Source organism: Schistocerca piceifrons, chromosome 6 (genome assembly GCF_021461385.2).
Source record: "Schistocerca piceifrons isolate TAMUIC-IGC-003096 chromosome 6, iqSchPice1.1, whole genome shotgun sequence".
NCBI lineage: Eukaryota > Metazoa > Arthropoda > Insecta > Orthoptera > Acrididae > Schistocerca > Schistocerca piceifrons.
Window position 1 is genome coordinate 390,129,963 of NC_060143.1, and position 15,797 is coordinate 390,145,759.

At 39.1% G+C, this 15,797-nt stretch overlaps 1 protein-coding gene across 2 annotated transcripts in view; it reads left to right on the forward strand.

The window, feature by feature from the left end:
- LOC124802514 (UDP-glucose 4-epimerase) overlaps positions 1-15,797 on the forward strand; it is a 110,902-nt gene that overhangs the window by 14,258 nt on the left and 80,847 nt on the right. For both annotated transcript variants that reach the window (XM_047263351.1, XM_047263352.1), the window contains exon 2: positions 12,542-12,657. In XM_047263351.1, coding sequence (XP_047119307.1) covers positions 12,542-12,657 — 116 coding nt within the window. The remainder of the gene's footprint in view (positions 1-12,541; positions 12,658-15,797) is intronic.

Below are 15,797 nucleotides of genomic sequence, written 5' to 3' on the forward strand. Positions count from 1 at the left end.
CAGAAGCTCTGTGAGGCTGCTGAAAGATTATAGCGTTGTGTATGGAAATTTTGCAGTGTTAGAGAGTTGTAGTGAAAGGCAGAAGGTAGGATCTACCCTTGGTGCAGGGGTTGGCAGTCAGTATTCATCACAAATAAGTTTAATAAGTTGCTCATAAACAGGTGGAAAGACCCATTATTATTCTATTACTTTATCGGTGTTTAACCATGGCAAACAGTAACAACCATAAAATACCTAGGGAGTTTGTGTCCATAGTGAATAGAATGACCACATAAAACTAGTTGTGGCAAAGGTATAAGACAGATATTTATTGAAAGTTTATCCATGAAATAAATGGCTTAAAAACTGTGGATCTAGTGATTCTTGAGTATTGCTCTTCAGCCAGGGATGCTTATTTTGTAGGAATGTTTGAGGAGCTGTAGATGATCTCAAGATGAGAAGTTAGAGAAGACTTTAAGAGACATGACCAATTTCTCTACAGATTTTTTTAATAAGTGCCAGAGTGTCACAGAAATGCTAGTCAAATACCAGTGTCTGATGCTCTCACAGAGAGGATTATTGTCAAAATGTGAAAGTTTATGTTCCAAGAACAGTCAGGTAATGTATTACTTCCCATCACATGGACCTCACAATACGACCATAACAAAAATGCAAGAGAAATTTCAGCCATTTTTTAAGTCTTCTGATTGGTTTATTGCACCCTACCACAAATTCCTCTCCTGTGTCAATCTTTTCATCTCAGAGCAGCACTTGCAGCCTATGTCTTCAATTAATTGCTCTTAAGTTTTCAAATATCTGTCTTCCTCTACAGTTTTTACTCTATGTAACTCCCTGTAGTATCAAGGAAGTTATTCCACAATGTCTTAACAGAAGTCCTATCATCTTGTCCCATCTTCTTGCTAGTGTTTTCCATATCTTCCTTTCCTCATGATTCTGTGGAGAACCTTCCATTCTCTACCTTATAAGGCCACCTTATTTTCAAAATTCTTTTGCAACACCACGTTTCAAATGCTTCGATTCTCTTCCGTTTCCATTTTCCCACAACCCACGTTTCTTCCCCATACAGCGCTCTGCTCCATATGTATATTCTCAGAAATTTCTTCATCAAATGAAGGCCTTTGTTTGATACTAGCAGACTTCTCTTGGCCAGGAATGCTCTTTTTGCCAGTGATAGTCTGCTTTACATGTCCTTCTGACTCCATCTATCGTGGGTTATTTTGTTGCACATGTAGCAGAATTCTTTAACTTGATGATGTAGACGTAGATCCTATAAGTAGTGAGAGAAGAAGTGCACAAAGCCACCATATGTGTGGAAAAAAAAGGAAAGACAAAATCAAACAATGGAAAGTCGAGGAGGGAATAACACAGTATTGTGAAAAGAATAGATTGCTACTCGCTGTATAGAGGAGACATTGAATCACAGATAGGCCAATAAAAAGACTGCTGTATATTTTAGCTTTCACTCAAAAGGCCTTCTTCTGAAGTAAAAAACACACACACAACTAGCACACACATGAACACTGTCTCTGGCACTGTGAATCTCAAAACAAGCTTCTAAAATTATTTTTATATCTGGAGGAAGACAATCCTGTAAACAAAAACAGTGTCTGAACTTGTTCTGCTTTACAAGAAAGAGGCAGACAGGTGTAGACTATAGAGCTATTAGTTTATTAGTGACTAAAGTTGTCATCAACAAGGTAGGCATTAACTTGAGATTCGTAGATTTAGAGAAAGTTGTTGACTCAGTTTCAGCAGAATCTGTAGTAGCAACCCTCAAGAAGCAAGTTATTATTGTCATCTTTATTATTTGTCACATTGGACCACTTGAGCTGTACCATATCCACAGTTTCTTTGAAGGTTGTAGTGTGTGGTTCTTATGGTCTGCCCACTAGCTTTTCATTTGTTTTGATCATGATTTCCTCAATTCATCTGAAACCTTTGTAACCTTTGTGTGTGTCCTTTCTGCAGGAAATGTGTGTATTAAGAAGGGTGTTAATTTTATCTTGGTTCTCTGCATCACTTTCTCAAGTTTAAAAGCTTTGAAATTGTGCTGCATTTCTTAAGTCCATGTCCCCCTATATTCTTTCCCAGATTTCTCATCAGTAGTTGTAAGATTCTGTTTTCTGGCAGGGAGAAGAAATATAAGAAACAAGAGATTATTTCCTTCTTCATTGTAGTGATGATTGCTTTTGAATTCTGCAAGGTACAAACAAACACTGTATGTTACACAGGCAAACAAGAATTACATAGATCACTACTCACATTAGAGTCCACAATCAGTGAATTGTCGGTCCCACAAAGTGATGCTAGAGGATGAGTCCACAACCACAAAACGCCAATCAGTTAGCTGGGGACCATAAAGGTTGTGTTCAAAGTTCTTACTGGCTCAGAAATATGGCCAGTCAATTTCACAGGAAAGGTTGCAAGCCAACCGCTCCGTAAGGATGGAGACGTCCATCAACAGCAAAGTATGAGCCATGCAAAGAGAGACACAAAACAGAATCTGGTTTCACAGTGATGTCATAAACACTTAGGTAGTAAGGCAGATTCTGAACTGCTTCATGTAGCAGAGTGATCTCTCTGGCATACATTGTGCCTGACTTTGTAGACTCCTTGATGCCACAGGTCTTGCCTATTGCAAGTGCTATCTGCAGTCATTGCTAGTGTTGCTCGCTGCATCTATTGGGCTGTCTCCCATCAATATGCCCTATGCTGGTTGTATTGATATCCTCACCCAGCAGTAGATCAAATGTCTCTGCATCTTCAGCACTGCTATTAGGATACAATAATTGGATCAGTCTCTCAGTAGACAGTTTCATTGTCGAGGATTCTCCTAATTCTGTCAACCTTTTTTTCTTTTTTTTAGGGAAATGCCTATATTAGTATAATAACGAATATATACGTAATGTTAATAGAGGGAAATTTGGATTTGAAACAGGAGTCGGGCAAAAGAGCTTGCATATCACGAAAACTTATTCTCAGCAGCCCTAGAGAAATTTTCATGTCCTTCACCAAGAAAAAGAGTGACAAGGTATTTGTTAGTGAAATGTATCTGAACCGCTTTCGTTTTACTGTTGACATTGTGCTGTTTGCCTCTTAATGCAGAAAACCGTCAGCAACTAATAGGAGAAGTTTATACAATAACTTTGAAAGTGGACCTGAAAATTTTTTGTAATAAGACCAAAATAATATACATTAGGCACAGCAGAAATAAAATAATACACATTAACAATTCAGTGAGTTTTTGTGTTTAGGGCAGGTGAAGACAACCACATGGACAGCATAAGAAATAAGGAGAAGATTGAAAATGGGCTGTTTTATCTGTGTGGTAAACTGACCTGTTTTGAGAACAAGTCTTCTTCTGTGTCTCAAATAAAAAGTTTACAGTCAGTATGTATTACCAGTTTTGATTTTTGGCAGTGAGAGATTGATTTTTTACTGCAAAAAATATTGAAAAATTGATGGTTGCTCAGCAAGCAATGGAGAGTTTCATGTTGGAGATTACTAGGAGAGATGGGGGAAACTGAGAAAATGCACAAAGAACAGATTGCATTGGAAGATATAGTTATGAATGTAGTGGAAATGAAATGTAGATAAGCAGGACATACAGCAAAGCAAGTGAATAGTAAATGTCCCAAGCAGTTACTGTGCTGGGTTCCAAGAGATAATAAAACGCTTCACATGACAGCACAATGGAGGTGCAAACACCCTATCCCATATTCCTATAACATCAATTATTGAACTACTTAGTTGGAGAGAGGGAGTTCCCAACTGTGTTTTATGTTCTTATACTGTGTGTTGCTGTCCTTATATTTTTATTGTTTCTGTTTTAATCTTCTTCCATGTACAGAAATGAAACTAGGTTTGTAAATAATTAAATCAAAATTAATATGAAAAATACTACTCTATGTTCGTAAAAGTCATGACCCTTCCCTATCCCCACCCCCCACCCCCTGAACCGCCCTTCCATACACACCAACAGAAATACAGTTAAGAAGAACTTCATCATGATTTTGCTGTTACTCAAATAATTACTGAACAAAGTGAAAAATTTGAAGCATTTAGACAATTGTGTTTGTACAGATCTTTCTTGGCTGAACTCCTCCTCTTCCTGCAAAGGCTTAATTCGGATTCGCCTGGTCCTTTTCCAAATTTAGCTTTCTTGTCATTGACATCAACCATATTCAAGTCCGCATTCCAACCGTAGTCCATATAAAACCCCTACAGCCTAGACATCTGCGGCGAACATATCTACTCCATCATTAAATCCCTCAAAAAGTACACCAACAATCTCTCCCAAGCTTTCTCTTCCCACAACTACCCTGCAGATCTTAATTACAAACAAATCTCCTGGACAGTGTCATCTACTCACCCTCTAATTAAAACAGCCACCTCTTCTAAAAACCTCAGAACCACACCCCTGTTTTCCACTGCCACCCAGGCTTTGAATGCCTCAGTATATTACTCTTCCAAGGGTGGGACTTTCTCAGTCATGACCTGAAATAAGATAATCTCTCTTTGATATCCTCCCTATATCACCCACTATTGCCTTTCATCACCCTCTTAACCTCCATAACATCATAGTCACGCTATATAACATCACCAAACCATTATCCCAACTGCAAGATTCCTATCACTGCAATCACCCTCCCCTGTAAAACATACCCCCAGCCCACTACTGGTAAATCTGCAATATCAGAGGCAGAGCTACTTCCAAAACTACATTTTTTTTTTCTTTTTTATCGGCAGACTTGTGTCAACTGCACAGAAGGTATTTAATATACACATGACCACCACTAAACAGGATAAAAACACTGTCCATCTCGAGGACACACAGTATGCAGTTCCTGAACATGGTCTACAGCATGAATCAAGTGACCTGAGTGCCTGTATTTTCTTTATTGTTTTTAACAACAATGTAGTAAAAGAGACTGCACACACACACACACACACACACACACACACACACACACAAGGAAGCGCACCTCACACACACACGACCACCAATTACAGCATCTCAGGCCGGAATGTGCGAGATGCTGGAGTTGGTGATAATGTGTGAATGAGGTGTGCTTGCTTGTGTATGTGGCTGCAGTGTGCCTCTCTTTCACTGATGAAGGCTGTGGTGACTGAAAGCTTTATGTAAGTGTCTTTTAATTGTGCCTGCCTGCAACTTGACATGACTTCTTTAGGCTCTATTCACCCAGGGCTACCTGACAACGAAGAGACTGGGAGAATGGATGACTCGAGTAGCTGATCACAATCACATAGGCACGACATGAGAGTCCGTTATTGCCAAGTCACTTGTGGCGTGAATAGAAAATTAAAGCAGTTCCATTGGCTGTGGGCAACGAATGTATGTAGTGCGCTTTTTTGTGTGCTATGGCCCCAGTAATACAATGTTCAGTGACTCTATTAGTGATGATCATCTTATAATAGAGTATTATTATTACCGTCGGTACAGAAAGAGAAAAGAGCTGTGGGTTCATCCTTACACTGAGAATAAATTAAATTTTAGGTTACAAGTTGCCTAATTGTTTGGGTGCATTGGACAGGAAACATGTCCACATTGAAAAATTACCTGGGACATGTTCAACTAACTTCAATTATAAACAGTCCACTCCACGGTATTGTTGGCATGCTGATTTTTTAATCATTATCATTGAAACTGATTATGCAGGTAGAAATAGTGATGGAGGAATATTTCGTGCTTCAGCAACCAAAAACTGGATTACAAATGGAAGATTAAATTTGCCATTCCCTTCGAGGCTACCAGATGATGAAAATGAATATAATGTCCCTTATTATTTTGTAGGGGATTTAGTGTTTCCGTTGTTACACTACTTGATGCCACCATATACACAAAGAACACTCAATAACGCTAAGAGAATTTATTATCATAGATAAAGTAGAGGAGGAAAATCTGTTAAATGCTTATTTGGAATGCTAACACAGAAGTTTCAAGTCCTGAGCAGTCCTTTTCATTCTCGAACTACAGGAAGTGTAGTGACATAATAAAATTCGTGTGCATGCCACATAATTTCTTTCGAAAATGTGAGGGTATCCAATACAGTTGTGGTGAACAACAATGCAACAACTTCAAAACGCCAATAGTGAGAATCCTGCCAAGGAAAGACATTGCACTGCATCCTCATTCTGCTGCTTATGAAGTAAGGAATTATTTAGCCAACTACCTTCTGACACCTCGTGCTTCCCTCCCGTGGCAGTGGAAGTACTGGATCAATAGTAATCAGGATCTACTATAATAGTCTTTCTTCACAAAATTATTCATTTGTAATGTGTATTTCTGTAAAACTTATAAATAAATTTCTGTATGATTTTATTTACATATTGATACATAATTAAAAATGTTTTAGTTACATATTTATTAAATTCATTGTATGGTGGGTGCTTATAAATCGTTGAGTAGTTTTTCAATAAAATGGATCTTAAAGCATAGTACGTAGGGCTTATTTATTTTATGTTAAAAATTTTAATGACTGATAATGAACTTACCTGACAGATCAACCTCCTTGGCTACTTCATACCATGCTCTCTCATGTCACCTCCTTCCTTTAATACCCTTTCAATTTGTAATTTTATAGTTGCGGATATTTCTCCCACGAATTTCAAATTAAACATTTGTTCATACATTGCACAAGCCAATGGTACGAATGCAACTGAGAGACTAGGAGACTAGGTGACTAACATGTCGGGTCACATAGTATCCAAGTTGTGACGACTCTGGAATGCTGCTACTGAAGTATCCCTGCGTGGACGACCCCACCTAATTACACATGCCGGGTCTCTTGGTTGCAGAGTATCTCAGTCACTAAGAGACTTGAGTATCCCCATGTCAACAGGTCTTTAGACTAACAGCAATCTGTCTTCTCCTACATTGTTGATATTCCTACCTAGAGTTTCCATTGCTCTACTTTATTGGTTTTAGTTTTTCACCTTTGTTCCTTCCTTCTTCTTTTTGTTTCTACTGTTGTAGTTTTTAACTACACTGTTCACTTCTCTTCCCCCTAATCAGTCTATATTTCACACACTGTCCTTTCTACGTCTGGACTGAAGTGGGCACAGTGCTTACCATTGTACTGTTTCTGATATGATGCTCTCTTTGACTCCTGCCCTTTCATTGTTGTTTATTCTTGTCCACACTACTGGTGGGTCCGACTCGTCCTGGGAACAGAGTGACCTTCCCTTCGTTTTTGATCTTTCCCAACCTATTTATGTCTCCTCACTGGGGAACAAGCTAAGATAGTGTCATCACATTTATATGTATCTATCAGTAGTACTAAACACTTTGCCTCCTGCATGGCATTACTGTACAGTAAATCTGTTTTATAATTTATTAGTTTTCTTGATTGAGTGCAGTTAGACCCCCCACTCCAGTTATGTGCTCACTGCTGATTCAACATTTCCATAACACCCTGCAAACTGCAGTACATGTGGTAGTCATGAAGTTTTAACTATCACAACAAAAATAAAGTTATGTACTTTATTCTTTGTTTGTTTGCAGGTACATGTTTACGGTTTTGGTAAATGTTGAAACCACTGTGCCACAGTATAATAGCACACCACTGGTGGAGACTAGACAAAATGCCACAGCCCATTGATAAAATAATTTATAATGTGGTAATTCATTTTCAGCGGTAGCAGCTTAAAGTTTGCTGCTGTTTCAGACAAATCCATATAACTTCTTTAACCGTGTGGGTTGGCCTAACATGGCTGCAGCAATTCTACTGCTGCTGGAAATAAAGTACCATGCGCAGGCAAATCCAGATAACTTCTTTAACCTCTGAATTGGCCTGACATGACTGCAACAATTCCACTGCTGCTGGAAATAAAGTACCTTGTGATACTCCACTGCTGGGCTGTGCGATTTTGTTTTGGTACCTGTAGAGGCATACAGTGGCTTGGTAATTTCAACATGTACCAAAACTGTAGACATGTACGTGCAAAAAAGCCGAAAATTGGGTACGTAACTTTGTTTTTATGAGTTAATAACTGAAACTTTTTGGAGTGTTTCTCATACCTTTCTCCCCATCAGCACAACATTTTTACACTTGAGCAACACTCTACAGACTGTCTAAAGTGAAGAAGTCTTTGCAGACTTCATCGCAGCAGACGAGAATGTTGCTGAAGGTTAGATTGGATATATTTCTCCACATTAACACACTGACTACCACATGAGTTATATATAACTCGCAGATAATTTTCTCTTTGAGCCACATGAAGTAAATAAAACTCATGAACATATTCTCATTTAAAATTCCATGCTAACTCTCAGCGGCATACGGTGAAACAAATCATATGTGTGGCCTACGGTTATCTAGAGTGCAAGAAAAGTTATAGGCATTGGTATTCATGAGTTCTACACAACTCACATGACTCAGTCATCCTGGACTTTTCTTCCTTTTGTAATTTAATATTAAACATTACTTACACTGTAGAATGTAAATTACGTACTGTTTTTATTTACATTTTCCAACTGGATTTGAAAAAATTGGGTAATGGTATTTTGTTCCTCTAACGCCTATATGCTCTGGGCACTCTGTATCTAACACGTATATGCACTGTGCTTAAAAAAACTGCACAGACCTGTGGGTCACAGTTCTTACAGTTCCATGCAGTTTTGTGGGCATTTCTTGATAGCTTGCTCTCATCCATATTCATACATCATTTTTTGCAGCACTGTGTCTGGCTACTCCCACATTCACAAGTGCACAATCTGCAAGCAATGCAATAGCTTTAGTGAGGGATGTCTTAGGTTCATATGCATCTTTTGTGCGGAGCAGTTTGTCGCTTTCTCTTTTAACTCAGGGATTGAGGTTTTCTTATTGTTGATGTAGCAGTCAACAGCATGTGTGTTTACCATTGCTGATCCTGTCATTAATTCGATCGCTAGCTTCCTGTACCATTTTACTCTCCATCTTAGACAATGGGAGTATGTCTTCATCTGTAGTTCCTTCTCTAGATTGTTTCACAGATGAAAAAATGGTAGGTATTGAAATAGATGACAGAGGGATAGAAAACTATTAAAATCACTCAAAAGAGGAAAGGCCGCTGGACCTGATGGGACACCAGTTCGATTTTACACAGAGTACATGAAGGAACTTGCCCCCCTTCTTACAGCGGTGTACCGTAGGTCTCTAGAAGTGCGTAGCGTTCCAAATGATAAGGGCACATGTCATCCCCATTTTCAAGAAGGGACGTCGAATAGATGTGCAGAACTATAGACCTATATCTCTAGCGCCAATCAGTTGTAGAATTTTGGAACACGTATTATGTTAAAGTATAATGACTTTTCTGGAGACTAGAAATCTACTCTGTAGGAATCAGCGTGGGTTTTGAAAAAGACGATCACGTGAAACCCAGCTCGCGCTATTCGTCCACGAGACTCAGAGGGCCATAGACACGGGTTCCCAGGTAGATGCCGTGTTTCTTGATTTCCGCAAGGCATTTGATACAGTTCCCCACAGTTGTTTAATGAACAAAGTAAGAGCATATGGACTATGAGACCAATTGTGTGATTGGATTGAAGAGTTCCTAGATAACAGAGTTCAGCATGTCGCTCTCAATGGAGAGAAGTCTTCCGAAGTAAGAGTGATTTCAGGTGTGCCGCAGGGGAGTGTCGTAGGACCGTTGCTATTCACAATATATATAAATGACCGTGTAGATAACATCTGAAGTTCACTGAGGCTTTTTGCAGGTGATCCTGTAGTATATCGAGAGGTTGTAACAATGGAAAATTGTACTGAAATGCTGGAGGATATGCAACGAATTGATGCATGTTGCAGGGGATGGCAATTGAATCTCAATGTAGACAAGTGTAATGTGCTGCGAATACATAGAAAGAAAGATCCTTTATCATTTAGCTACAATATAGCAGGTCAGCAACTGGAAGCAGTTAATTCCACAAATTATCTGGTAGTAGGCATTAGGAGTGATTTCAAATGAAATGACCATATAAAATTAATCGTCAGTAAAGCAGATGCCAGGCTGAGATTCATTGGAAGAATCCTAAGGAAATGCAGTCCGTAAACAAAGGAAGTAGGTTACAGTACACTTGTTCGCCCACTGCTTGAATGCTGACTCTGCAAGAGAGACGCTCAGTAGCTCGGTACGTGCTTTTGTTGAAGTTTCGAGAACATATCTTCACTGAGGAGTCAAGCAGTATATTGCTCCTTCCTACGTATATCTCACGAAGAGACCATGAGGATAAAATCAGAGAGATAGAGCCCACACAGAGGCATACCAACAATCTTTCTTTCCACGAGCAATACGAGACTGGAATAGAAGGGAGAACCGATAGAGGTACTCAAGGTACCCTCCGCCACGCACCGTCAGGTGGCTTGCTGAGTATGGATGTAGATGTAGATGATTAGAGAGATATGTAAATGTCTTTGATTATTATTGCTGGTTTTTTTCTTTGTCCCTCACCCAATGTCTTCTTCTTCTTCTTCACCATTCTAACACATCCAGCTTATCTTTCCATTTCAGTATGACAACACCTGTGTTACTTTCTTTTGCTAAGTGTTCATCCTTCCTCAGTTTTGCCTGTACAATTTCCTGTGGACTGAATTTTCTATTTGTTCTTAGAGTGCCACCTAAATGTGTTGATCATTCAAGAAGTTGGTGACCCAGATGAGCCCTTCAGTAAAAACTGTGTGTTTATAAAATCCTTCCCTAATTTAATAAATCACCCATAAGGGTCATACCAACAACTGGTAGAGGAACTCCAAGCTTGGTATCCTTTCCACAGTACACTTTTAAATTCCAGGGGGTAGCCACCCTTTAGACAGTGTCTAAATAATTTTACTCTAAATTAATGACACTTTTCCTTTATGTACTGAACAAAACTTAGTTGCTCTCAAAATGACACATGTATTTCATCAGTGGAAACTTCTTTACCTGACATGACTACCCTTTGAAATCTCTGCAGTAATTTCTCTATAATTAATTCAGTTCTGAACAAACAGTCTCCTACAGGGTTATTGAAAAAAGTCATAAATGTAACAGCAGTTCAAACCGATTTTGTGACACAAGGTTTTTTTTTAATATTGTTTTGATAGAGCAAATTTTTTGATCCGTAATTTGAAATATTTGGCTATAGTGACATCCATCACAAAAATTCTAAAAATCATTGAATTTTAATCTTGCCGACATCAAACCATTTATTCAGTCGTGAATTAATACTGACTGAATTATTTTTTAATATTTGTTTAGTATATACATTAGTTTGTTGCATCACATACTCTAAAGTATCATCAGTTACAAAGTATTTGAAACAATCAATCAGGTTTTGTCTTCGAGACATAGTGCAACAAAAGCATTTAAACTCCAATTGGTATGAAGAAACACAAAATATTTCATATTTTTGCATATAACTGGTCTCCAGACAATCTCATTAAAAATTTTTTCAAGGTTGTCACCATCTTCAGAGATTCCCGATATTACATATATTTCATTGGAATGTGAAACAGTGTGAATAACATGGTTATAGGTACATTGTTGACTGGTTTTTACAGCTTTGTAGCCTGACTTATTGACTGATTGTGTATATAAAACTTTTCTTCCTCCCATCACCAATTGTGGAATATCACCTTCAGAACTTTCAGTTTCACTTCCAGGCTTGTCAGGTAAAAAGCTGTCAGAGTTAATGTTAAATAATGACGCAGTAGCTTTGTCACTTATGCCCATAACTTCATCTAAAAGTTTCTGTACATTCCTTTGTTTATCTTCATAACTTCTGCAAGACATTTTCTTTCTTCTCAGTATTTCTTGGTTACAGCACAAACAACATCAAATAAAGACTGTAGCAACAATGTAGGAAAGCACTAATGTAACTGCACACAAATAATATTATGAACTGAAAGACTGGCAAGAGTGCCAACCCAAATTTTTTAGCCACATAGTATATCTCTGTCCGAGCATACTTTGACACCATTTGTGTCATGTTTGACTTTAAAAAAAGGCTCAATAATAAAGTACTAAGCGGAAATATTGTCAGCTTATTTATGCCTAAATAGTTTATTTGGTACAAAATGAAGGGGAAAATGAAGAAAGATCCTTGGGGGTTGATAACCAAAGTATGCCATGGCAGCCATTGTGTTAAAAGATGCAATATTTTGATATTGGTACCTCTACAGATAGTGGATGGATGACATTAGACACCATGCATATCTGTAGTGAAAAGTAGTCTACAGGAGGTCTTTATTCAACAGTGGATGTCAAATGGCTGATAAGTGACAGTTCTTCTGGTAGTGCATTAAAAATATGAAAGTCACTTGAAGCAACAACAAAAAATACCTTTTTGCACTTGGTTGGCTTAGAAAACCATGATGTACAGTTGAAGAAATGTTCACAAGTGAAGGTATCGTCCACACACAGTTATTCACTTTTCTGTGAGAATTACGTCTTCAGTTATCGAATTGCTAATGTAGAATGCTCTTCAGTTTGAGAAATTCAACTTATAGTATGTTTGAAACATCAGCAGTTAATAATAATTAGATAATAAAATCCATTGTTACAGGAAAAGATGGCCAACCTGAGGCCCTGAAACGTGTTGAGAAGATCACAGGAAAGAAAGTTAAATTCTACAATGTTGACCTGTTAAAGTTAGATGAACTGGACAAAGTCTTTTCTGCGGTAGGTATTTATGGTGTATAGAATTACTAGAAAATGAAATAGCTTTGTAGCCACTATTTTACTTTAATAACAAAAGAATACTGACATCTTGCTATTGTTATGCTCAAACTGACGGCCTGTCTTGTAAAAAAGAAACCAAGTGAATCTCGAGCAAAGTTCGTAATAATTGATAGTTATATGTTCCAGGAATCATTTTGCACGATAGATAATAATGATGTGGAATGAGTCATTTTACACTCGCATCACAAATTAATTTGTACATGTGGCTACATTCTGAACATTTTTAAGGGCGGTTTTTGTGAAAAAAAGATATGCAGGTGTGAAGTAGTAATTCCTACCCACAACCTTTTACACATTATGGTAATAGGAATTCTTCTGCAGAATAGAAGAAATTGTAAAGGAGAAACATTTGTAGTTTGTTCTCACATTTTATTCTGCTGTCTGTCAGACATTTTTTATCAATGGATAAGTAATCAAAAATTTTTGTCGCAGCATTGTGCATCCCTTTTTGAGCTAAAGACAATCTTAAAGTAGAGTAATGAATGTCATTTTTCCTTCTGGTATTGTAATTGTGTACATTATTGTTACTTTTGAACGGTAGTGAATTACTTACAACAAATTCATGAGGGATGTACTGTGAAGCAATAGTCAGAAACCCGAACTCCTGAAGTAGATGTCTACAAGGTGATCATGGCTGAGCACCACATATTATTCTTACAGCATGCTTTTATGAATGAAGACTTTCTTTTTGAAAGATGAGTTACAGCAGAACATTATTCCACATGGATTATTGAAACTTATTGATATTGTGTCATCTGTCATATATAAAATATGATTCTGTTGCAAATGCAATAATTGAATACTACTATTAATTCAGCCTAATCATCCACTGTAGCAGAAAAGTGTTTTCCCGTTATAGTGACTGATTGCTCACTTACATTTGAGAACATTGCACTGCAACACAAATGGGGCAACACAATAAGAAATTACCATTAACATTTATTAAGAATACGTTGCAATATAGTACTTAACTTTGGTACAGTTTGATGCACAGCACTTGATGTTCTAAACCTAATACAGTGATATCTAAATAACTTTGCTGCCTTTTGGCAGCCTGCGATATTGTCACTGTAGCTGAAGGCAATTGCACAGATGCTCTGTTAATGGTCCTAGTTTACTGCAAATATTGTCTCCGAAGTCAGAAGGTAGTCAGCTGCTTTACAATTATGGCTGGTCTCCCCATCGTTTTCCCATACTTTTACACAGAAATGAGTGACAGATCATTCAGTTTTAAAAAAATTTCTTTGGACTGTTTTCAAAACTCAGCCTGCGGATGCACGAGTGGCTTTAAAATTGACAGTAATGTTCAGTGCAGTCTTCCATAGGGTTCTTGCACTGTTGAGTGAGTGTTGTATGGAGTGACCCTGCACTGAGAGAGGAAGATCAATAAAGAATTTTCTTTATTGTTTGAAAGTTCTTATGAATCTTGCAGTGAGTGCAATGACCTCAAGATGAAACACTGTGATCCTGAAGTGTGAAATGTTTCAAAGAACAGTTTAAATTTCTGAGAAGAAAATTGTGTGCTGTTGCCAGTGACAATAGGTTTCAGTCCTTAAGTAGAAAAGACCTTTGACAAACTGGGGCATTCCGAACTAGCCCCATACCAAGCCACTGAGGCATTCCGAACTAGCCCCATACCAAGCCTCTGTGCAGAGGCTGGTGAACCGCCACTTCATATGCGGCGACGGTTACTTACAGTGCGCCAGGCGTATAAAACTTTGTCCACACAATACACCCCTGCTTACCATACCGTTGCTCAGCCTCCTCTGGCACGATTGTTTCATAACCGGCAACGTGCGACGCAGCCCTATGGAATTCGCGCACAGGATTGCCTCGGTGCGATGTCTATGGCTGGTCTTCGTGTTTTACGTCGCGGTTGGAGCAGATCTCCACCTTGGCTCCTCCGGAGACCCAAACTTATTTTATATTTGACTAATTTTAAGAAAGATGGCACACCAGATTTTACGTTCCAATCTCTGTTTTTTACCATTTTAGATGTGCATCACGGTTTCACTGTCGTTTATACTGATGGCTCCAAACAGGAGACTTTCCTTGGCTATTCTGTGGTGTTCCCTGATCATGTTACCCGGATTCACCTCCCTGCTGAATATACCGTTTTCGCAGCGGAGCTCCACGCGATCCTGAAGGCACTGGAGCAGATGCATCGTGTTCGGGGCGATCGATTTCTTCTCTGCTCCGATTCTCTTAGTGCCTTACAATCACTGCAGAACCTATACCTGACTGAGGAGATGGTTCAGCTGATACATGACCAACTGTACTTGCTCCAACAGCGGGGTAAGGAGGTATCCTTCTGCTGGGTGCCTGGTCATGTCGGCATATGGGGCAATGAACAGGCTGATCGGGCTGCCAAGGAGGCCTGCAGAGGGCAGGATGTGGTCCAGTGTCCTATCCCCTTGCAGTCAGTCATCGCTGCACTCCACAGGAAGTGCATGGAGTTGTGGGTGGACGAATGGCTGGCGGTGACGGCCAATAAACTGCGGTCGGTCAAGTCAACCACTCGGCCGTGGCGTTCCTCCTGCCGGTTGCTCAGGCGGGAAGAGGTGGCCCTCACGCGTCTTCGGATTGGGCACTGTCCTCTGACGCATAGCTATTTATTATGGCGGGAGGATCCTCCGTTTTGTGATGCTTGTGGTGTGCACATCTCTGTCCGGCACATTTTAACAGACTGCATTTTATACCGTGATGCAAGGGCAGAAGCACAAGTTGATGGGGATCTGCCTTCTGTTTTAGCTAATGATGAGACGTGTGTGTCTAGGGTTTTTAAGTTTTGTGATGTGTCTAGGGTTTTTAAGTTTTGTGATGTGTCTGGACTCTGGCCTAAACTTTTAGGCTGGAGGTTTTAGTGTATTGCAGAGTGGCTGACTCCTCCCTTTTTTCCTTGCGGTCAGCCAGCCACTTCCATCTGCTACATTGTTTTAGCTCCCTCTACCATTTTCTTCCTGTGTTGTCCATGTTTTACTGCTGCCGCCCTGCTTCATCCCACGCTTCGGTGTGGGTGAGCACATATTTTTCAATGATTGTTCCCCATGTTTTATGTTCGTTTTATGTCAATGTTCTGA